Source organism: Peromyscus eremicus, chromosome 1, assembly GCF_949786415.1.
Source record: "Peromyscus eremicus chromosome 1, PerEre_H2_v1, whole genome shotgun sequence".
Taxonomy (NCBI): domain Eukaryota; kingdom Metazoa; phylum Chordata; class Mammalia; order Rodentia; family Cricetidae; genus Peromyscus; species Peromyscus eremicus.
Window position 1 is genome coordinate 159,998,440 of NC_081416.1, and position 23,915 is coordinate 160,022,354.

Consider the following 23,915-nt stretch of genomic DNA (forward strand, 5'->3'; position numbering starts at 1 on the left):
TAATTATCATAGAAATTTATTACCATTTGACAGGGAAAAAATCTTGTTTGATATTTCACTCCATTACTTCATTTCTTTGTTTTCTTACCTCTTTCCCTTTTTACCTCTATTTTTCTTCATCTTTTTCATATTTATGTTTAATAATTCTTGGAGGGTCAGAAAAGCTGTTTACAGTAAAGCAACACTTCTGCATTTTTATAAAATCTGATAAAAAATAGTATTTCAAACTGTACAGTCACCAGAAGTACACAGTTATCAAAAATGCACACATTTCACTTGGCACTTCTGCATTTTTATAAAATCTGATAAAAAATAGTATTTCAAACTGTACAGTCACCAGAAGTACACAGTTATCAAAAATGCACACATTTCACTTGGCACTTCTGCATTTTTATAAAATCTGATAAAAAATAGTATTTCAAACTGTACAGTCACCAGAAGTACACAGTTATCAGAAATGCACACATTTCACTTGGCATCTCCAGCACCTTCAGCTTTCTGTGCCTGGTCTGTTTTGGCATCTCCATTTTCTGCAGGATTATTCTCATCCTTACCAGCATCGACTTTCCCCTTCTTGTACTTGCGGACCTTCTCTTCCTTCTTTGCAGGGGCCTTGTTAGGCTTGGGCTCTGGCTTTGGAGGAGCAGGTTTAGCAGACAACCTTGCAGATCTTCTCTGTGGCTCGTCCTTCACCTTGGCTTTATCTCCTTTAGTATCCCCTTCAGCCTTTCTTTTGAGCATGGCGGCGGCCAGGGACGTCCGTGCTGAAGGCGGGGATGCAGTGGTGCTCGGGTTTGGTCCGTCCGGGGGTCGTTCTCTCTGTTTCTTCACACTCCTCAAGACTAAGTTACTCTTGACTAGTTCCTCCAATAAATTTCAAATATACAGTGTGGCCTAAGTTTTGTACAGTGTACCACACTGTAAGTAGATAATGCTGGCTTTGTCCAAGGTCTCCAAGTACGTAGAGGCATTGTCTACAGGTGGTACACTCCATATCTTGCAGTTCAATAAACTGATCTAGGCAAGGAAAATTTTTATTCCTTTAAGTTTTTAAAAATGCTATTGTAAAGGCAGGAAAAAAAGTACTTTTAAACCAATAATGTTGGGATAGCTAGATGACCCTGGGGGAGAAATCAAACTCAATTCCTACGTAGTGTTTACAAGATACTTTCAATTACATATATAAAAAAAATCATCCCAAGGTAAAAATTCAGTACTTCCAGATAAATACAGGAGATTTGCTTAAGACTTTGTAGTAAGAAATCAAAATAACCTGTAAGAGTGTCACAGACTTTCCCTAGAAATTTATATACAAAAACAGCCAGTGAGAAAAAATTAAAACTGATATACAATGGTTATACCCTTCATATTTTAAACATTATCTGTGTTTAGGGTACATAAAGAAAATTTACTTGTCAATGAATCAAAACAGGTAAACATATTCATCAGAAACTAAAGATGACAAGGAGGCTTGCTCAGATATTTTACAAAAGAATATATGAAAGTAAATAATTAGATTAGTAGCCATTAAGAGAATGCAAATAAAAGTTACAATTTAAGGAAACCATAATTCAAAAACATCCCAGAGCCATAGAGTAACTGGGATCCCACATCAATTCAGAGTGTGAAGTGGATACCGTGTTTGGGAATCATTGTGGAAGTTTTAACTTAGTGTACAATGGCCACGTGATGCAGTAATTGTCTAATAAATTCATAACTATATCACAAAAGCATAATGTTGAATTAAGTAATGCTCTGGGCAACATAAAGTGGACATGGCATGTGCACTGTGTGTATATTGTTTTTGTTTTTGTTTTGTTTCTACCAGGCTTTAGAACTAGGGAAACTGAAGATAAAAATCAAAATAAGAGCTTTCTGATGCAGCCTGTGGAATATGCAGCAGAGGTATGTGAGGAAACCGTTTGAAGTGTTTTAAGAATTATCAATCTTTGTTGAGACAGCAGTTCTTGGCTGTATGCAATTTTTAAAACTTAGTGAAAACACGTTTGAAATGTGTACATTTTATTGGATCTGAGGCACATTGGCAAATGTGATGCAGATGTTTATTAATGTGGCCACCTAGTTTTCTTAAATATATTACATGGTTTTTTTTGCCTACTATCTAAGTATTGCACTGTAGTCCCCACATTCATTGGATAATGCTGGGTCCAGTAGGCAAAGTAAGGAATAAGAATGGAGATTTTCTCACCAAAAATGTAAAGGACAACAAGCTTCAATTTAGTGCTTCATGATGTCATGATGTAGCTTTCCTTACCTAAGGGAGGAATATATTTTTGATGGGGAAAACACACACACACACACACACACACACACACACACACACACACACGCATGCACACACACACACATTTTGAAGGATGGCTGTAGAAGAAAGATAATTCTACCTACTTAGTCATGAGTCTGTACCAGGAAACAAATGAATTTCTTGTGTCTATAAGAAGCAGGACTGGGAATTTCATTTACAGCTGCTGGGAATGGCTAAGCTTTATGAAGTGCTGAGGGAGCCAATTAATGACAGCATCTTGAGTAAAGAGTTTATGGATATGAATAGTTTTCAGGCTCCTTAACAATTGATGCTAGATGCAGCCAGATGGGGTGAATGGAGAAAATTCTCCACGTTCATTATTAATTCCACAAAAAGTATATAAAAGAAAAATAGATTGCATCAACATCTATATTTCTATGATTTCTAGAGAAAGGGTGAAACATGACATTTTAATTGCAATAATATTGAATGATTGATTATTCCATAGAGAAAGATGAAGCCAAGCACAAGTGTGTATTACCAAGTCTAGGTCACGATTGTACCAAGAAGATGCACATCAGTGTAAAGTATCCTTGGAAGAACGATTCATTATTAAAAATAAAACAAAACAAAAAACTTCAACATTATTAGTTTGAGATGGATACATGAAATCAGCAAAATATGTTTGTGTGTATCTGTATCTGTCTATCTGTGCATATGTGTAAAAGGGAAAAGGGTGAGTAAAGGAGAGGGAGGGCATGTGAGAGGGAGGAAGGCAGAGAAACAAGTAAAATTGCACTTAATATGTAGCTCCTCCTTCTCCATAACCCCACACTGTAGCTGCCTTCATTGGAGTTTCATTCATAGACCTTGTTGAGAACCAGGCTACCCTTCTCTCATTCTAATGGGGGTAATAGTACTCAATGTGTGTGGGAATTACAATTCTGCAGAAATGTGATGAGGTTGTATGCTTATGTACTGGGGGTGCTTCACGCTGGCTCATCTGGACAAAATGTGCAATTTTTAATCATTTTGATCCAATGTTTGAAAATTGTTGTTGTTAAACCTTCAATTACAGAGACCTCTCATGATGGTATTTTCATAGCTAAGAAGCGTATAACACATTTTGGGTATCTATTCTTCTGTTGATTGACATCAAAGCTGACTCTTGAATTTAACTGCTGCAGATGGTTTGACCATGAGCATAGAGATACAGTTGTCTCTGTGGCACACCGCCTTAGAGTTCTTCATGTATATATTCACACACTAGGTAAGCTCTCACTCTGTCTTATGGTAGATCTAACTTTAGGTTTTGGAGGAACCACCACACAGATTTTCAATAGCCATGAAATCAATACTACTCTGACACAGGGGCCACTTGGTCCTAACTCAAGTCCCGTTTGGACACTTTGCTTTGTGCTTTATCCCTTGCATTAGTTTAAGGGAATTTTCAATGTCCTGGTAACACAGCTGAAATAAATGCAGCCAGGAGTACTGATTTTTTTCTTTGACAGTAATTACCTATTTTGTCCATTACTATTCTCTTCTCATTGTGTGCCCAAGTTTTTGAATTCTTTGGGTCCTAGTAGTAACTCATATGCAGGATTAGTATTTTTAAAATAAACCTGGATTACTCATCAACCGAGGCATGTAATGAAAAAAGAGATTAATGTGTAATAAAATAACTCAGAACACTGGAGGCAAGAACCGAGTCACATGCATGGGAATATAGCTTGTGTGAGATCTGTCACTGAGGTGATGAAAATGAGAGGAAGATGATTAGTAGAGAGTTCACCAAGTGATGGTATCTCAGCTGTCTCCTGAGAAATGACTTAGCTTTGCACAAACTTTCATGAAATTCCCAGATGCATTATGTAAGGAGGAGACCATACACAAGAACAAACTTTCTAACAGAGAGGCATGAAGCAGAGCTATGTTTAATAATTCCCATTTCCAATCAACATTACAATGGGAAAACCTAAACTTGAGGAAAATTCAGGGAAAGAAGTGGGACTCTGTCATTAAGTGTTCAGCTTCAGAGTACTCTAATGGGAAAGGTCCCAACCCTGAGAGCCTCAACTTGGCCTTCTTATCAGAATGCTGGTGAGAAGAGAGTTGGTCCTTATTTGTTCCTCTTCCTTGCCCACTTTTGGTTCTCTCCTACACTACAAAGAGTAGTATGTGTTGCTTATGCCTTTGACATCTTAGACAGTACAGCTTTTCCCCCACCAGAGAGGCATCAACATACAATTGGGTACCATGTTGTTCTCATGTTTGGGTAAGAAAATGGGCAGAAGAGAAGCAGAGTGATGCTCTTCAGTGTATGATGTCAGCCTTTCATGTTTACTATAAAAACCTGGAGAACTTCATGCAAAATACTGTTAGTTACTGAATATGTCAGTCATGAATTAGTGTAAGGCATAATAGGAATAATTTTCCTTGCCTGAGGATGCAGCATAGTACTTACATGTCAACTTTCTTAAAAAACAAAAACAAAAACAAAAACAAAACCTTCATTTATGTCTTGTATAGTGTGGCACACACCTTTAATTCCAGTGCTTAGGAGGCAGGGGCAGGTCTATCTCCATGAGTTCCAAGCCAGATTGATCTATGTAGAAAATCTGTTGAGCAGCCAAGGGCTACATTGAGAGACATTATCTTAAAAATAAATAACCTTCATTTATTAAAGTACTGCTTGATAAATATTGAAGAAAAAAAGAAGAAATGAAGTATGGCTTACAGCTACCATTACAATCAGTAAACAGCTAAATAAAGTGTACAGAGGCATTGACCAGCTGTAAATTGCACCATGCAGTTCAAGAAGAGAAATTAACACAGGTCTTTATTGGGGGATTTATTAATGCAACTCCACATAGTTAAAACTAAGTTTATTTTGGGGTAATTTACAGCCAGTAAAGGGGTTGATTACAGGGTCCGGGAGAGGTGAAGTGCAGTCCAGCAGTGTTCTCTGGAGAACTCTGCTTGGTCTACCATCCAGCATCTAGGATCACAAGGAACCAAGAGAGCCTGCATATCCAGATCTCAGGTCTTAAGCACTCCCTTCTCGGCCCTGCCTCAAGGGCAGGTCAGAGGTAGGCATGACAGTTGCCAGAAGCCTCGCTGGGGATGGTACTTTTAGGTCAAAGCTGGAACAGCTACCCACTACAGGGTTTCACAAATTCAGTCTTCTAAAGAGACTCCCCCAGGATTGGGAACAATCACCTTTGATAAAATAAGACTAACAGATCTCTGTGCTGAGCCTCAGGTCACACTGACCCTGAAATATTTGTTCATTTAGTTAAGAAAAGCAAGAGGCCAACATGAGAGGAACTGAACTGGCTTAAACTGGAAAGAGGATCTAAGATGCTCTGGTTCAAACAGATTTTCCAACTGTTCTTTCCAATGTGCAGTGAAAGGATAGCTCTTCCCCACACTAGCTCACACCAGGAGACCATGTGGCTTATAATGCCTCAATTGTTTACACTTTAATGAAGAAAAAGTACCAATTGTCTTTCATTTATTTATTTATTTATTTAAAATTTGTTTTTCATTTATATACCAACCAGTCCCCCCCTCTCAGCCCTCCCCCCATCTACTTCTCCAAAAGTTTAAGGCCTCCCATAGCGAGTCAACAAAGCTTGGTACATTCAGTTGAGGCTGGACCAACCCCCTCCCCCCATGTCAATCTTTGTACAAAGAAAATAGCAGAGAGGGGAGACTCAATGAATGAACTGAAACATGTGAAGATCAACCACATTTTCTGTTAACATTTCATGCACTAATGGTGTCTTGACCATTGAAAGCAAGGAAATCCCACTGTTTAGTTACTATCTGTAGAGAGTTTGGGATTTCCAAGTAAGGGGAAGTTAGACAGGAGTCTGTGCCCAACTTTTAGAATAACAGCATTTACAAGGACTTTGGGATACATTCAGAGAAAATAGAAAACAAAGCTCCACTCACATGAAATATGGCTTTTATCATTTATTTCAGATGGTTTTACACAGCCTTTTTTTTTTCCTATGCTGGTCAGCTTAAAGGGCCTGCTCCACAAATAATCTTCACCTGTTGCTTCCAGATGAGGGTTGACTGATCTTTAGTGTCACTGATCTTCTGACAGTGTAAGGAAGTTGTGAACTCTTCCCTTAGAAAAAGGCATTTTGACCCCAACACCTCATTCAGACATTTTCATGGAGGGAATGCCCATGGTGCAGCCTATGTGTGGGAGATCTTCAGGACCGGGGGACTCTGTCTTTAGCAGTTGTGTGCAACGGTTCCTGCTATAGCATTACTTGCATGCAGTAGGTACTTACTCAGTGCAGCTTCGGCAAATGCTACTTGATGGAGTCTATGCTTAATATACTTCATGAACTGTAATAGTTACCTTCTTATGAGAAATTGAATCTTCAATACAAAAGATCAAATTCAATTACTTTTTAGGGCTGTGTTTATAGTGAACATTTTCTATAGATTCTGTTATATATGTAGCAGTGTCAACTTTTTGACCAACCTGTGCAGATCTTGTCTTCTGGACCCATGATCTGAGGACCTGAAAGGATGGGGCAGACTACAGTCTAATGCTGTAGACAACTAAAGTGATAAATCCACGGGAGTCTGTTTAAGAAGTATTAGGGAAATTTATTAAGGTGAATTGAGAAAATACATCATGAATACAGACCACGGTAGACAGCTGAAGTCATCCTCTGATCTGACCAGGAGCGAATCCACCTCTCAGGCAGGAGCAGGGAAAAGGGGAATGGGACCCTTCTCCCTCTCCTTTTAAGAGGTCATGTACAGCAGCAGAAAGCATCACCTCCTTTGGGCCCTATAGCCAAAGGTCATTGGCGGAATAAATACCACTACAGAGAGCCTTGCTTCAGTTTCAGTATACTTTATACATAGAAGTAACAAAAAAAGCAATGATCCAAGGACGGCTGTTTGAGTTCAGCAAAGCATGATCAGAAAATAAATGTAAATACATGTCAATAACCTCATACTAAATATTAATAGAGTTAACCTTTCCCAGAACTTTCTCAGGTCAGATCAATTTAAACACAATTGCCTGGAATATACTATAGATTTTATCTAGGAAAGCAGGAAAGCAAGGCAGAAGGCCATATCCAGATTCAGGTAAACTGAGGACAGCACTCCACACATCCTTTCACCAGATTGGGTTCTATAGCTATGCTCTGACATCCAGCAAGAATAGACATGTCTTGTAAATTGAATGTAAATGTTCAACACAGGAGACATGGAATCACACCCATGACCAATCCAGTGAACAAAAGGCACCTGAGGTAAAAGGCCCTCTGCCTCTTTTCCTGGAGACTCTCTCCCAGTTCCTCAAGGCATTGTTCACCATGGGTCATTCTTTTGACTGTTTTTGGACACAGTAGTAATGTTTAAGAACATATTCTAGCATCAAATGGTGAAACTAAATTCATTTAGCAAAGTGAGAAAAATATTTAGCAAATATATTTTTATGTTAATTAAACAAGTAAAAGCACAAAATTGTAGCTAAATATTTGGCACAGTGTGATTAATATTTAGTTGTAATTATTTTAAGAATGAATTTGTTACATAAGTTTTACTTTCTCATGTCCATGTTTAATAAAGCAACCATCTAGAAAATTATGGGAACTGACAATTTACTTTTCAGCTGAAAAATAAGTGTGTGTGTGTGTGTGTGTGTGTGTGTGTGTGTGTCGTTCATAGAACTCTTGTCTTCTCCTTGTTAGCCCCCCTATTGAGAAGACCAAACCTCCTTTGGATTAGGAACTGAGAGAAGTGGTAATTTAATCACTCAGATTAATTTGAAGTTGATGTGAAATAACTGAAAAACTATTGATTGTAGATTCAGAATGGCTGTCATTGATCTCCTGACGAATCAGTCTGCCTCAAATCTTTGGCATTAGCACTGCTAGTTCATTTCCTCAGAAAACTGTGACATTTTTCTTTTCTTTTTAATGAAAAAATTGAGAGAATACAGTGACTAAGCATTGCTGGGCTTGGCAGGGTCACTGTTTCAGGGCCTCTTTCCTGGCCCTTCCTAGTTTCCTCCTAAAGCCATTCCATGCAAATGAGAGAATTGGGGGTATCAGCTGTGAATGGGGGTGGCAATGAAGCTTTGTGATAGATCTCCTCCATGTCTGCTTCTCGTAGTGATGCAAGAGAGGGCATTCAGAGTCTCATGGGCTGTGGACATGAGGATACTATGGCTGACCAGGAAGTGAACAGATGGGGCCACAGTGGCAAGGACCCCAATCACTACAGACCTGCAGGACTGCCTGACAAATACTGAGCATCCTCCTTACTGCCTCAGGAGGCTGTGCTGCGGGCTCTGGGGTCAGGACATGGGGTTCTTCACTTTTGTGTCTACTGTGGGTGTGGAGGACATACAGTGCACAAATAATAAATTTGTAAGAGATGAAGTTTCCTGTCATTGTGTTTTAGTGGGTGGAGCTGTTTGGTATAAAGGGTCAATACTAAACACAGTGGGGAATAGAATATTTATGCTTAGGACTGATGTTCTCAAAAGTTATGTAGAGAGATAGCTCTGATGACTGCCCCATTCCTCATTTAGGCTCAGGTTCCTGCTTTGCAGAAGAAACTGCCAGATATTCTACAGGACACAGAGAGAAGCAACTAAGAAACTCTAGGCCTATAGGCTGAAGAAAGATATCCAACATTTCAGAGGATCTTTGAATGACTATACAGGCAAGCAGCTGTCTCTGTCATTTCCAGAATTTTTAGAAGTTGCTTAAAATGGTACTTCCTATTTAGTTAGGTAATATTATATCTTTCTGAGTTCTTTGATGTAGTTGAAGACTAGATAGTTATAATTTTCCTTGGCTATGATAAAAGATAAATTGGATATGAAACTTTAGACTCACAAATATAGGATAAATGATAGAATATTTTCTTTAATTTTGCCAAATACAAATAGACTAGATATTGTAACTGTAATTCTTGCTTGATAACAGTTCTATTATATGTAATTTTACTATGCTAACATTAAAATGTTTCTTTTTGATTACACAGAGAAGGGGAAATGCTGTGGGATATTACTTTTGTACACTGGTTTAATAAAATGCTGATTGGTCAATAGCAAGGCAGAAAGTATAGGTGGGGCAAGCAGATGAGGAGAATTCTGGGAGAAGGAAGGGTTGAGTCAGGAGTCACCAGCCAGACACAGAGGAAGCAAGATGAGAAGGCAGAACTGAGAAAAGGTACCAAGCCACATGGCAAAACAAAACTAAAAGAATTATGGGTTAATTTAAGTGTAAGAGCTTGTCAGTAATAAGTCTGAGCTAATGGTCATAGAGTTGATAATTAATATGTCTCTGTGTATTTATTTTGGTCTGAGTGGCTGCAGACCAGGTGGGACACAGGGAAGCCCCCAACTACACTCGGAGAAAACTAAATTTTCACTTGCAAGTAGTTATCAACTGGAAATAGCTTCTGGGTTATGGATAGGGTTATGTGTCCAAATTTCTTTTCAGGTCTAGGACCCAATTTGGTGTAGACTCATGCAGGCCCTGTGCATGCTGCCACAGTCCTTGTGAAATTCAATTGTACGTCAATCTTCTTGATTTAGAGAACCTGTACTCTTGGTTTTCTCCATCTATTCTGGGTCCCACACTCTATCTGCCTCCTCTTTCAAAACACCCCCCTGAGGCCTGAGGGGAAGGATTTGATAGAGACATCTGTTCTAAGCTAAGTAATCTAAATTCTTTCACTCTCTGCATAGTGTCTGACTGTAGGTCTCTGCACCTTAACCTATTATCCACTGGAGAAAGTCCTCTTGATGACTGAGCAGTTAACTATGAGTATGTCATAGATATGCCGTAGATATATTTGAGTATGCCATACTCTGAGTATGTGGAATATCATTAGGTGGTTTTTCTTCTTATGTTTTGTTTCATTTGGAAAGGTGTTATTTGGTTTCATACTAGATCCCTGACCTATCTAGTCACAGGTTCTTGCTTATCCAACCAGTGTCCAGTATATGTTCTATATCATGGTGTGGGCCTTAAGTCCAATAAGATATTGGTTGTTTACTCCCACAAGATTTGTAGCACCATTGCACTAAGTATGTTTTGTTGGCACAACACCATTGTAGATCAAGGGGTTCATGGCTGTGTTACTGTTTATGTTTCTCCTTTGGTAGAGTACCTCCTTGTACCAAAGATGCTAGACTATAGGTGTGAAGGCTGTATGTAGGCACTAGTTTGACTTCTCTGTGTTCATGTTCAATGAGTTGTTGGTGTTCTATTCAACAGTTGATGTCTTGCTGTCATTTTGTGGATAACAACCTATAGTCCTGGCAATACCCTCAGTTATTTGGAGATTCACAAAAACCCCTTTGGCTCAATTAGATGTAACCCAATCCTGCTAATGAATGCTTCATTTGGTGACAAGAGATGTCCTGTTGGAGCTCTGTCTCCCCAGTATTTGGTGATTTCATGTACATCATCTGCATATATGTATATATTTTAGGAATCTTTTTCTCTGTCAGATTTCTATACTACCCATTCAGATGGCTCTTAGTTTTAGCTGTCTCTCCATGTATTTCCTTCCTTGTCTTCTTCCCTTCTCCTCTCCATGATCCTCCACTTCCAGCTCCCCCTTATCTATCCATAATTGTTCTATTTTCCTTTCCTAGAGAGATCTACCTGTGCTCAGTTCTTTACTCTATAACAAACCTTGTGGTTATATGGATTTTTGCTTGGTTATAATTATGATTGCCTTAACAGCTAATATTTACATATAAGCTAGTATATACTTTATTTGTCTTTCTAGGTGTGGTATACTTCACTAAAGATGAGGTATTTTTTAATAAATATTTTTATTTTATAATTTAACTTTATTTATCAGCCATGATTCCCCTGTCCTCCCTCCTCTCACGCCCCAACCTTACCCCCTCCAATCCACCTCCCATTCCTACCTCCTCCAAGGCAAGGTCTCCCCTGGGGAGTCATCTCAGCCTGGTAGATTCAGTTGAGGCAAGTCCAGTCTCCTCCTCCCTGCACCAAGGCTGAGCAAAATGTCTCAGCATAGGCCCAAGGTTCCAAAAAGCCAGCTCCTGCACTGAGGACAGGTCCTGGTCCCACTGCCTGGGGGCCTCCTAAACAGTTCAAGTTCATCAACTGTCTCACTTATCCAGAGGGCCTGGTCCAGTTTCATGGGGGCTCCTCAGCTATTGGTTCACAGTTTATGTGTTTCCACTAGTTTGGATATTTGTCCCTGTGCTTTATCCAATCATAGTCTTGATATCTCTTACTCATATAATCCCTCCTCTCTCTCACCAACTGGACTCCTGGAGCTCCACCTGGAGTAGTCTTGGCTGTGGTGGCTCTTCATAGCAATAAAACAGTATCTAAGATGCTCACCAAAGACATCATCTGTGCATATAAATACATTTTAACTGTTGAAATGTGAAAATCATGTGTCAATAATAAATGACTTTATTAATGATCACTTGTGTGAAACACTTGACACTCTTCCTGAACTAAGGATCTGGGACTAGAAATTGTCATATCTGGGTTATGTGCTTTCAGATTCCCAGATTGCAGCCATGTAAAGCTGCTCTAGTCTTCCTGCAGTTTTCCAATTGTCGCTTTTTTTTTCAACTGTCCCTTTTTAAACATGGCTTCTGGGAATCCTATTGGCTTTCTTTCATCTGCTTTATGACATCATTCCTCCCTCAACCAATCAGCACCAGATAGAGTCTTGAGGTTGCCGTGTGTCACCAAATGTGCCTCAGTACTGAGCATCTTTGATCCTGCACAGACGTGATTTTTTTTACTGTGAAACCTAACAACCCACTCTCTCATCCCTTTATCCAGATCCTACTCCTGTTTTGTCCCCATTCCTTTATCCAGATCCTACTCCTGTTTTGTCCCCATCCCTTTACCTAGATCCTACTCCTGTTTTGTCCCCATCCCTTTACCCAGATCCTACTCCTGTTTTGTCCCCATCCCTCTATCCAGATCCTACTCCTGTTCTGTTCCTGACTTGAAGATGTCAGGTAGGAAAAGAAACTTTAATGTTTGTTTAATTGGACAGCTCACTAAATTGGGAAGCATCAAAACAATGTGGGATAGAGGGGAAAGTGGTGAACAAGAGGTTGGTGCCCTAACGTGGTCTCATCTTTGACATTCCCTAGGGTTGAGGTTTGGACAGAGTATTTCCTCATCCTCTCAGTGAATGTTCCTTCACCTTCCTTGGTGAGATAACAGGCTGGCAGGGCTCAGGGTTCTCTGAGGTATTGAGTGTTTAGGAGCAAGACATAGAGAAGAAAATCAAAGTTTCTGGAACTGTTTCAGCTGAAGCAGAGAGAGAGAGCTGGGTATGTAATGAGGAGAACTGAGGGCCAAGACACTTCCCTCCACACAGTTTTCCACAATGATACTTCACAGTTGGTGCTGGTCAACATTAGTGGTGAAATACAAGGGAACTCGAGAGTGTGTCTGGCAGTGTTCCATTTGCAGCTGAGATGAGCTGACCTTTTCTGGCTAGGCAGATGTCCCTCCCTCTTCTGTGTCCTCACATGTATCCTAAAGCAGTGGGGGAGAGGAAAGTCTGCTGTCCCTGCTAAAGCAGGACTGTTTGTTACAGTGAACGACAGGAACAGCTGTGCTCTCTCTGGCACCTGCACACTGGGACAATGACAGGCACCTTCCTGATAATAAAGGTCCTCACCCATGTTTTGTGCAGTTTCAGATAGCTGTACAACCCTGGCTCAGACTCAACACAAACTCCTAATGTGATTAGTCAGAGCATGGTGCCATACCCCTGCAATCTTGGCCCTTGGGAGACAGAGGCAGAAGAATCAAGGAGACCATGCCAGTCTCTATCTGCACACTGACTTTGGTGATAGCCTGGGTGTTAAAGACCATTCCTGAAGAAATAAAATAAAACCAATGGAGTTTTAAAAATCAGCATTCCCAATGTTTGGAGTCTTCTGTCTAGTTAAAAGAGAACTAGAGAGGAGGAAGAAACACAGGGCAGGGAGGCTGAAGCTATTGGAAGAGCACTTTGGGGCTTTTTACAAAAAGGAACAGGCCACCTGGACCTGGAGATAGTCAAGAAAACAGAAAAATGCAGTGGTGGGGGATAAAATAGAATGGAGGAAAGGGAGAACATGGAACTTGGAGGTGTTAACCATGGTAACATAGGATTTATGGGACTGAATGCTGAAGGGAGCCAAAAGACTTCATTGAATAATAAATTTCTCTGGTGATTGAGTAATTTGCTCAGCACAGGGCAAACAGAGATGGATTTAGTGAACATGTAGGTTAGTAGACCAGGAAGTAAACTGAGGCTGGGAAAATGTGTAACTAGGACAGCAAACTTGTCAGGAAAGAAACCTTTTGTGTTTGTTTTTTCTCTGCTGTTTTCTTGAATACTGGTGATGCTTAACAATTATGAAAATGAACTGGGTGGTGGTGCACGCTTTTAATCCCAGCACTTGGGAGGTAGAGGCAGGTGGATCTCTGTGAGTTCGAGTCCAGCCTGCTCTACAGAGCAAGATTCAGTACAGGCACCAAAACTACACAGAGAAACCATGTCTCTAAAAAAAAAGAAAAAATATGAAAATAAGCATGCTATAGATATATCATAACAATTCTGATCTGAGTGTCTGGGCTCATAGGTGAAATCTCAGCACCCAGGAGGCTGAAGCTGGAGGACTGATGCTGGTTGTTGGCAAATGTAGGATAAATGGTGAATCTCAAGCCAGCTTCAGTCACAAAGGCAAACTTATTCCTGAAAAAAATAAGAAAATAGAATTCTTTCTGCACACACTGCTAGCTCAGTTAGAAAGGACTGAGAGAAAGTGCTGGGTCCTTTATTTCTCTGACCTCTGGAGAACACATGAATTGTCGAATGTGTGGCAGAGCCTATGAGCCTTCAGGATCAGCTTTCAAACTGAAGCTGCTTCTTCATTTTCACAGTCATTGTCTTCACTAGAGTACAGACTTGCAGATCATAAGGAATCATAGAAGTACAAAGAAAAGATAGGAACCCAACAAAACTCAGGTCTGCATCTCTAATTTATTTGCTCTTTTTTTCAAGAAGTCTTTGACTAGGGTACCAGTGTAGTTTTATGACATCACTCTACCTCTTAGCCCACCAGTACCTGAATGGTCTTTTGGTCTTTATGATGCTGACAAACTTAATTTTCCTCAGTGTCCAGTATCTCTGACCCTGGACATGTGGGTTTTTTGTTTCAGAATCCAGACAGTGTTTTTGTCTCTTTATCTGATTCTTATAACTGTGTTTTTATTATCTTCCCAACAATGTCTGGTAAGTAAAGAAATTGAAACATTTCTTTCATTGAATTTTCCCACACACTTTGAGAAGTCCAGAAAGTGTGGAATCATGGGTAGAATACTGAACTAGAAGCTGTTGTCCTAACTAGAATCTTATCCCTGATCTATGTGGGGTTATGATTTTGGACAGAACATTTCCTCTCTCACTAAATGGATCTTTACATTCCACAGTGGAATATCTGACAGACTGGGCTCTGGGCTCACTGAGGTGTTAAGTGTTTATGAGCTCAGTGTAGACAAAATACTCAAGTAGTTCCTGAGAGCATTTCCACAGAAGTAGGGAAAGAGCCAGGTGTGTAGATAGGCACACTCAGAGCCAAGATGTTCCACTGCAGCAGCATCAACCCTCCACTCAGTTTTCCACGTTAGCATTTCCATGTTAGTGCTGTTGAGCAGTAGTGTTGGGATGTGAGAGGAACTGGTGGCCACATCTGCCACTCATCCATGAGTAGGGTTGCCTTGGAGGAGCTGGCTGGATAGGCAGCTGTGTCCTACCTAGAGATCAGTGAGCAACCCTCAGGACAGGACCTTCAGGGTAGAGAATTGGGACTGTCTAGGGCACATGAGCAACTGTGTCTCCTGCTGTGGTCCCCAAAGAAACTCTCTAAAAGTAGTTCAGGGACAGGACTGCTTATTCAGGAGTGTCCCCTGAGCACTTGGGAGCTGAGATAGCTGAGTAACCACTAATTCATGGCTAGCACCCTCTGTTGTATAACGAGATCCTGGAGAGCATGCCCTAAAAATAAATCCCTGTAGAGTTTTAAGGGAATCTTTTCTATTCATTGTACATTTTTTTCTAACATATTTTTACTGATTATTTGGCAATGTTATATAATGCACCTGATCAAAATAGCTTCCCATTCCTTCCAAAGGCATTCTCCCACCCTGTGCCTGCCCAAAAGAAGAAAAAAAATACATAAATTCTAATTTGTGTTTTCCACGTAGTCATTGGAGCATGGTGAAAGTCTCATTGGCCAGCCCCTTTAAAATAACTGAGTCTTTCCCCACACTCAACAGCCACATCTCCTGCTGGAAGACATCAACTGAAAAAGAGCTCCATTTCAGCATCACAATTTAAGGACTCTCTTCAGTGGCTTACTGCCTAGACTGCTTCCTTTTTTATTTGAAGGTGGGAAAAGGCTTCTGTGATAGGTTTCTCATTCTCAACTATGAGTCTACAGTCATTGTTACCACTGCAAAAGAAGCTTCCTTACCCGGAACAGCCAGTGGCAGCACAGCTCATTGACTTCCATATGGTTTCTGGTGGCAGCATGGTTTATGGACACCAACATGGCCTCCAGCTACAGCACAGTCTCTGGAGGCTTTTTGAGGAAACCCAATCCAGAAAATGAACCATTCTCCATCTCCATTAGTGTGAGCTTCAGCAGCTGTAGGTTCACTTATCTCTGGCCCATGTATGGAATCTGCTCTGCTATTCTTCTTTTTTTTTCAATTTCATGAGACCACTTCTTAAAAGCATCTTCCCATACGGCCTACCATGTTTTAGTTGTTTTTGAGATTCTGTGCTCTCTCAGATTCATCCTCTGCTGCCCTATCTCCAATTTGATCCTCCTTGGGTCTCTCAGGCTCCTTAGAGCTGCTCCATGGGCCTGTGGATGCCAACAGCCACTGCCATCTTGAATTGATCTCCTTTGTAAACTCTTGAAAAAATTTATTTAATCCCAGTTTTTAAATTAAAATAGAATTCAGGTTGTAACTACTATCTCAGCCATAAAATTGCAGGATTAAAGCCTGTATCTCCATGGCCATCATGGTCAGTGAGTTAGCAATACGTAAATTAACATAAACTAATATTGATCATTGGAGAAGCAAAGTAGCTCCTTTCCTAACTACTTGTATCTGGTAACAGGTGATATTCTCACACCTTGGCTCACAGACCATCAGAGCTGTCCAGATATTAAAGGACCTTTCATTGCTGGAGCTCCAAAGAAGGTAAGTCTCATTGCTGCTGAAAAGAGAGGTCATTTGTATGTAATCCTATGGAGCAAATGTAAAAGCCTGGTGCCCTTTTCTATGTTTAAACTAGCGAACCTCACTTTTTTTTCTCCCTGGTGGACATGTCTTACTTTGTCTTTCATCAGAAGTGTGATCACAGAAAGCAGGTCAATAGTGTGAGCAATTTGTCTCTAGAATTCATTACACTTCTGCTCTCAAAGACACTGACAGCCAAGAAAGTTTCAAGAAAGGCTTGTGCAATGCTGTGGTCCGCAGAGCTCACAGTTCCCAAAGGTTTTTTTGTTTTTCTGCTGCTTCTGAGCCTTAGTTCCTGGAATCTTTAAATAGCAGGAACTGAGTTTTCCTTGCTCATTGTCTAACAAAGGCTCTTGGAGACTTGAGTATCCTAAATACTAATTAAATCACTTTGGGCACCCCATCACAAATCCTTTTGCTTCCAGCTGTGATTGCATTGTGGAAGGCATGAATAGGGTTTCCTCCAAGCTTGGGTGCTCTCTGATTGCCTTGGTAACATCAGGTGAAGCCCATGTGGTAACTGTTGGGTTTATGCTTAAGCACAATCCTCTGATGTGTGCACAACCACTCATAGCTACATATGTCTTCTAGTGCGAATCTCACTGAATGTGTGTAAGGTCTGTTCCTTAGGTTAAATGCTAATCAAGAGCTCCTTCATATTGTTTTCAAAGGACACAGACATCCCTATTCCCAACTCTACCTCTTTACTACTGTAGTAAGAGGATCCCAGGCTGGGTTTGTTCATACATTTATTGAGCTGAATCACCAATGTGGTGTTTTATTTACTCTAATTTCATTAGGGAGATGTATGTGTGCGTGTGTGCGTGTGCACGTGTGCATGTGCATGTTTGTGTGTTCTAGACTGCTAGAATGGCAGGATGGTAGGAGATGCATTTTGATGTTCCCCATCTTCTCTTTTTCTTAGATCAGGAGCACCATTCGCAGACATAACAATGCCACTCTTCTGACCCAAGAGCAGTTCCAACTTTTAAGCTCTCTGGAGAATATTTACATCAATAATAACATTCCCTGGAAATCTTACCTTGAACTGAAGACCTATCAGATAAAAGCAGAAGTCCTGCTAAATCAAGGCCTCACAGAGGAAGCACTTGTGATGTATCACAAATTTTCAACGTGAGAACCTGCAGTTTTCCACCTCCTTTCCCATGACTGATCCCTCACTCATCCTATCCTCCTCTTCATGCTTTTTACCCTTGCTGACCATATGGAACTTGAAAAAGTCATCTTTTAATCAGATGACAGATTTCTCTGGCAGATCTGACACATGCTTTTCCTTACTGTTCAAAGACATGAGGACCAAAGTTGGTGGTATCCCATATAAGGGACTTCATGAGTAGGAGAGTTCTTGAGCTTGTGTCCACAGGGCCCAGCTTTTAGACAAAAGAGTTGACAGATGAACAGGATGTGTCTGCACTGGTGAGTGTTTTGAGTGCTCTATCTCTACCCAGGCAGCCAGTCGTAGGCTTATTGCTGTGTGTGGCAGAGCCAGATTCCTCTTCTCTACATCCTGTAGCCTATTGATTGGTATAGCAAAGAGGTTAGCCTTTCCTGTAGCTACACAGCCACCAGAGGACTGGGCTGTGGACCACCTAGTGTTGGAGTGGCTCAGCACAGTCCCTGAGCTGTTCACCATACTTGGGTAGGCAGAATAAGATTGCAGAGTGTCCCCAGGGAATGACTCCTATAGTCTTAATGACAAGAACATTGTGTGTTTGAGGAAGGGAATGATGGTAAAGGTCTCACCAGTCATATTTAGCCCTGAGATCACCAGAGTAGGTCAGCTCAGGCACTCTCTCGACCATTTCCAGTAGTCTATAGTGGAGGCATCTTTGTGGATTTCTGGGAACTCTCTAGCACTCTGCTTCTTCCTATTCCCACGGGGTCTTTATTTATCATGGTATCTTTTTCCTTCTTCTCCCACTGTGTTTCTGATCCAGCTGGGACCTCCTGCTCCCTTAAGCTCTCTTTCCCCTGACCCTTGATCTCCATTACTGCCCCCCCATCCCCAGTTTTCTCATGTAGATCTCATCCATTTCTCTGTCGTTGGGTGATCCCTGTGTCTTTCTTCGGGTCCTCTTTACTAGGTAGCCTCCCTGGAGTTGTCAGTTGCAGTCTGGTTATCCTTTGCTTTACATCTAGTATCCACTTATGAGTACATACCAGGTTTGTCTTTCTGAGTCTGGGTTACCTCACTCAGGATGATGTTTTCTAGTTCCATCCATTTGCCTGCAAGTCTCATGATGTCATTGTTTTTCTCTTCTGAGTAGTACTCCATTGTGTATATGTACCACATTTCATTTATCCATTCTTCAGTTGAAGGGCATCTAGGTTGTTTCCACATTCTGGCTATTACAAATAATGCTGCTTTGAACAAAGATGAGCATGTGTCCTTGTGGTATTCCTTGGGTATATGCCCAGGAGTGCTATAGCTGGGTCTTGAGGGAGGTTGATTGCCAATTTTAAAGAAAGCGCCATAACGATTTCCAAAGTGGCTGTACCAGTTTGCATTCCCACCAACAGTGTAGGAGTGTTCCCTTTTCTCCACATCCTCTCCAACATAAGCTGTCTTTAGTGTTTTTGATCTTAGCCATTCTGACGGGTGTAAGATGGATAACTCAGAGGCATTTTGATTTGCATTTCCCTGATGATTAAGAATGTTGAGCAATTCGTTAAATGTCTTTCAGCCATTTGAGCTTCTTCTATTGAGAATTTTCTGTTTAGCTCTATAGCCCATTTTTTAATTGGACTGTTGGTTATTTTGATATCTAATTTCTTGAGTTCTTTATATGTTCTGGATATCAGCCCTCTGTCAGATGTGGGGTTGGTGAAGACCTTTTCCCATTCTGTAGGCTGTTGTTTTGTCTTGTTGACCATGTCCTTTGCCCTACAAAAGCTTCTCAGTTTCAAGAGGTCCCATTGATTAATTGTTTCTCTCAGTGTCTGTGCTACTGGTGTTATATTTAGGAAGTGATCTCCAGTGCCAATGCGTTTGAGACTACCTACTTTCTTCTTTCAGGTTCAGAGTAACTGGATATATGTTGAGGTCTTTGATCCGCTTGGACTTAAGTTTTGTGCACGTTGACAGATATGGATCTATTTGCAGTCTTCTACATGTTGACATCTAGTTATGCCAGCACGATTTGTTGAAGATGCTTTCTTTTTTTCCACTGTACAGTTTTGGCTTCTTTATTGAAAATTATATGTTCATAGGAGTGTGGATTAATGTCAGGGTCTTCAGTTCAGTTCCATGGTCCACATGTTTTTATGCCAGTATCAAGCTGTTTTTATTATTTTAGCTGTATAGTAGAGCTTGAAGTGAGGGATTGTGATGCCTCCAGAGGTTGTTTTATACTTCTTGATAGCTGATGTTTGCTGAATGTACCAGTAGATAGAAGAGTGAAGACTTTTCTCTCTCCAGGCACTGGGGGATAAGGGGAGGTGGGATTTCAGGGTGTGCCTTTACTCACTCCATGAACTTCTCAAACCCTGAATTTCTTCAGGGCCTCATTTTGATACTTGTAACTTTTTGTCCATCTTAGTCACTCTGCTCTATTCCTTTAGACTCTTTATGGAGAAACTCAGAAAAGGCCCGAATAAGTGTCTTTCAGCTCGAATAAGATCCAAAATCAACAAGGTGAGTCTTCATTGTCTATGTGACTGATCTAAAATCTCCAGAACAGCAGTGAACTACTTAGAAAAAAGCAACAGATCATGACCCTGGGTATGATGGGAGCTGATGCTGCCTCAGCATAGCAGTACAGAGGAGAGGGATGTCAGGAAATGGGGTTCAAGTCATGTATGAGATACTGATGCTTCTCCCCACTTGTTTTCTTATTCTCTTTTCTGACATTAGAACTGTTCTAATTCTTCATTTCTGTTTTGTATTGCAGACTATAAATAACATTAATGAAAAAGTTAAGAGCCTTAAATTCACACTCCGAAGAAATCATACTAAGGAGTATGAAGGCTACCTAGATAAGGTCAGTGTGTGAGCATGGAGGAAGGAGGATTGTATGTCACCTGCTCAGCCTGTGTCCTGGGGTTGTGTTGTGTTGTCGTTTCAGTGAGTCTGTGATGCAATGGATAGGCTCCACACTCAATTGAACACACATGCACTTTATCCAGGTGAATCAACACACACACACACACACACACACACACACACACACACACACACACATAAAGTGCAGTAGGACTCTGAGAATATTGAGACTTGGTTGTTACTGAAGAAGGCTATACAGGAACTGACTAAGGTGGTGGTGGCTGTTCTCCATAGAACTGCTGCTCCATGAGCCCTATGCTGAGATGTCAGACCTAAACCGACCTATACTTTGAAAATCTTTTTTGCTGGTAAGGCTTTTTCTTCTGGGATTTGAAGACGTAACCTAAATCTGTTTTTCTTTCTGTAGAAGAAAAGAAAAGAGGAAGAAGCAAAAAACAAGGCGTTCTGGAAGCATAGAAAAAATCATGGACAAAACTCCCGAGACTTCCCCAAATTCAGCTCTCTTCTACAAAGACTTATGAGTCGTGGAAAGGTGGGCCCCAGCCTGACACCAACATCTACAAAGTCTGAAGAGCCTTCAGGAGGAAGCACACCTGTGAAACAAACAGTGGTGTGTGGCCCACAGGAAGCCATCGAGGAGATAACCCCCACCCCTTCAGCAGACACTCTTGGGGAGACTAAGGTGGTGAAAAGCCCAGGTGAGTCACCACAGGTCCATGACTTGGAAATGACTTGTGTATAAGTGTTTCCCATTGCATCTGGGTCAGCCACACAAAACTGAGACTGCAGCTCTCCAGTAAAGTAAGACGGTACTGGTGCACAGGTGTCCGAGGTCTAGAGCACTGAGCAACACAGAGAACGTCCCTTCCCTTTGTCCATGTCCTCAGCCGTTTGCTTCCACGGATCCACTTTGCTGTGGTAACAGAACCTCCTGTGATGAGTGTTGTCTCGTTCCTTCCTGCCATCTGACTGTCTTGTCAAAATAACCTTTAACTTAGTTTACTCAGATAAGTTTCCTCAAAACTTGCTTGAGTTCAGATCCTCATCTTTTCTGAGCTCTGTAGAGATTTGAAGAAGCACATTAAGAAAATACTAAATCATTTTCCATCATAAGAAATGGTTACTTTATGAAACTTGGACTCTCAGATAATTTTAGGACATAATGGAGAGATGTGAGGGCAACAGAATTTCAGGTGCATGAGATTATGTTTTCAGCATTTGGTAGACTCTCACAAAAAATCCTCAAGTAGGGCCAGAGATGTTGACTCTGTGGGTGAAGCGCTAGCAGTGACAGTGTCCAAACCTGAGATGGAATCTCCAGAAAGCACGTGACAGTGGGGTGTGATTGGTCACCTCTACATTCAAGGTTCTTTTCAGGTGAGATGGGACAGGGAGACAGGAGAAGACCTGGTTTCTTACAGCACAGCTAGCTGGGCAGACACAGAAGCACAGAAGAGATTCTGTTGGATCAAAGGGGCCAGGGAAGATCAGCACTCCAGGCAGTCAGTTCACATCTGCAGATGTGCTGAAGCACCTGTGCATCCTTGCTCACACATCAGCATGGACATTCTGAAAAACAAACACAGATCACGGACATGTGCAAACACACTCACAGTTCATACAGAAAGGATTTTAAAGGGAAAATACACAAATATTTCTGAAAAAAAGTTCTCAAGTATCTCATCTCATTTGGTTTATGTTTTGTTTCATTTGTAACATCTCCTTTTACAGCCTGAATAGACTTGACTTGAGATCCTGCCACCTCAGCAAGCAAATGCTGAAATTCCAAGTGTGCATCACCAAAGCTGACTTTTCAGATGTTTCTAAAGTATTGGTTGATTCTTGTCTTGCCTTGCAAGAGTCAAAAATCTCTTCTTGAGTGAGGAGGAGCTGTAAGCCAATTTTTAGTGCTCTGTCTCAGTCAGGCACAGGTGAGAGAGTCGGCCTTTGCCAGAATTGAGCCTGTGCACTAAGCAATCCACACATTTCCAGATGTAAGAGTTAGCCTTTCCCAGCTGTGAGCCTGTGCACTCAGCAATCTACACATCTGTGTAATGTAATGAAAAAGCAAGAGTAAGCTGCTCAATAGGAACCTATTGGACTAGAGAATAATCAGGAAAGGGATGACTGGTTCCAGCTAAGTGGAGCCATCTGTCCTTGGAACTTTGCTGAGCTAAGTGCACCATTTTCACTCACATTTGGATTTGAGGCTGCGACTTCTCTAGGCGGTGTGTGCCATGGGTGACCCTGTAGTTCCAGGGTCTCAAGGGTTTCCTCCATCCCTACGACATACCCTATTAGGGACAGTCTGTGATAGTATGACCTTGAGAAAATCTTTGTATGCTTTCATGCAACTGCAACCTCTTGAAATCTGGTGGGGTTTATTGTGGCCTCAAAACTCTTGGGGAAAATGGTCTGCATGACTGAGCATGCTCACAACAGGCTTTCCTCAAGTGGAAGTTCTGGAATACTTGTAGTTTGGCTCAGTCTAAGTCTGAAAGTTACAGACAATGGAAGCCAATTTTGTGAAACTCAGTCTCAAAACCCATGAGGACCCAGGAAAAACTAAGTCCAGACCTGAGAGTCCAGTGGCCAGCAGACCTGGAGATCTGAACCACAGATAAAGAAGACATGTCTGTCCCAGGAGGGACTCAGCAGAAGTTTATATTTTCTCTGCCTGTTTGTCCTGTTTAGTCTTCATGTTACTCACCAGAGTTGAGAGGGCCCTTTGCTCACTGAGTCTGTGAACCCACACAGAAATTTCTTTGCAACCAACTCATGGTCACACCCAGAAATATGTTGTTCCATCCACTTAAGCTGACAGTAAAGAACATGCTCACAGCTACCACTCAGCTGTGGCCAGAGCTTGGAGAAAAAACTCCCTGCCTATTTTGTGGTTCCATCATGGGGAGAGGGGCTGCTGTAGAGAATACCAATGACTTTGTGTTTTTCCTCCAGGCTACCAGACTGAGTTCTGCTCAGGGACACCAGGCCCTGTAACCTCAGATTTCTTTCTCTTTTCCATTGCAGTTCCGAACTCCAAAGGCCTCCGCCCTGTGATCCTTCCAAAAGACTTATGGGATAGGTTCCTGCTTTCAGCGAAGAACAACACCAAAAAAAAAGTGGAAACATGCGGAGTCTTATGTGGTACCCTGGTAAAGATAGGAAAGCTCCTTGTTCTGAGAATGTTTCTTCCCCCTTGGCTTCCTATGACTCCCAGAAAACATATCCAGGGGCTGTGTCTATACTTATCACTCCACAGAAGGAACCATGGATGACAAGGCCTGGCCACCTTGAATTT

At 41.2% G+C, this 23,915-nt stretch overlaps 3 protein-coding genes across 4 annotated transcripts in view; 2 read left to right on the plus strand and 1 right to left on the minus strand.

Moving 5' to 3' along the window:
• Positions 1-23,915, plus strand: part of LOC131922570 (protein SAAL1-like) — a 101,769-nt gene that overhangs the window by 11,837 nt on the left and 66,017 nt on the right. The window lies entirely within an intron of this gene.
• Positions 469-772, minus strand: LOC131922719 (non-histone chromosomal protein HMG-17-like). The gene has a single exon (XM_059277564.1). It carries the CDS (start codon positions 739-741, stop codon positions 469-471), a length of 273 nt encoding a protein of 90 aa, XP_059133547.1. The 5' UTR covers positions 742-772.
• On the plus strand, positions 12,017-23,907 carry LOC131922460 (STAM-binding protein-like). Its single transcript, XM_059277254.1, has 8 exons — positions 12,017-12,057; positions 12,256-12,293; positions 16,469-16,551; positions 17,516-17,724; positions 20,173-20,245; positions 20,502-20,591; positions 21,021-21,312; positions 23,645-23,907. The coding sequence occupies exons 2-8, from the start codon at positions 12,287-12,289 to the stop codon at positions 23,890-23,892; spliced, it is 1,002 nt and encodes a 333-aa protein (XP_059133237.1). The 5' UTR covers positions 12,017-12,057; positions 12,256-12,286; the 3' UTR covers positions 23,893-23,907.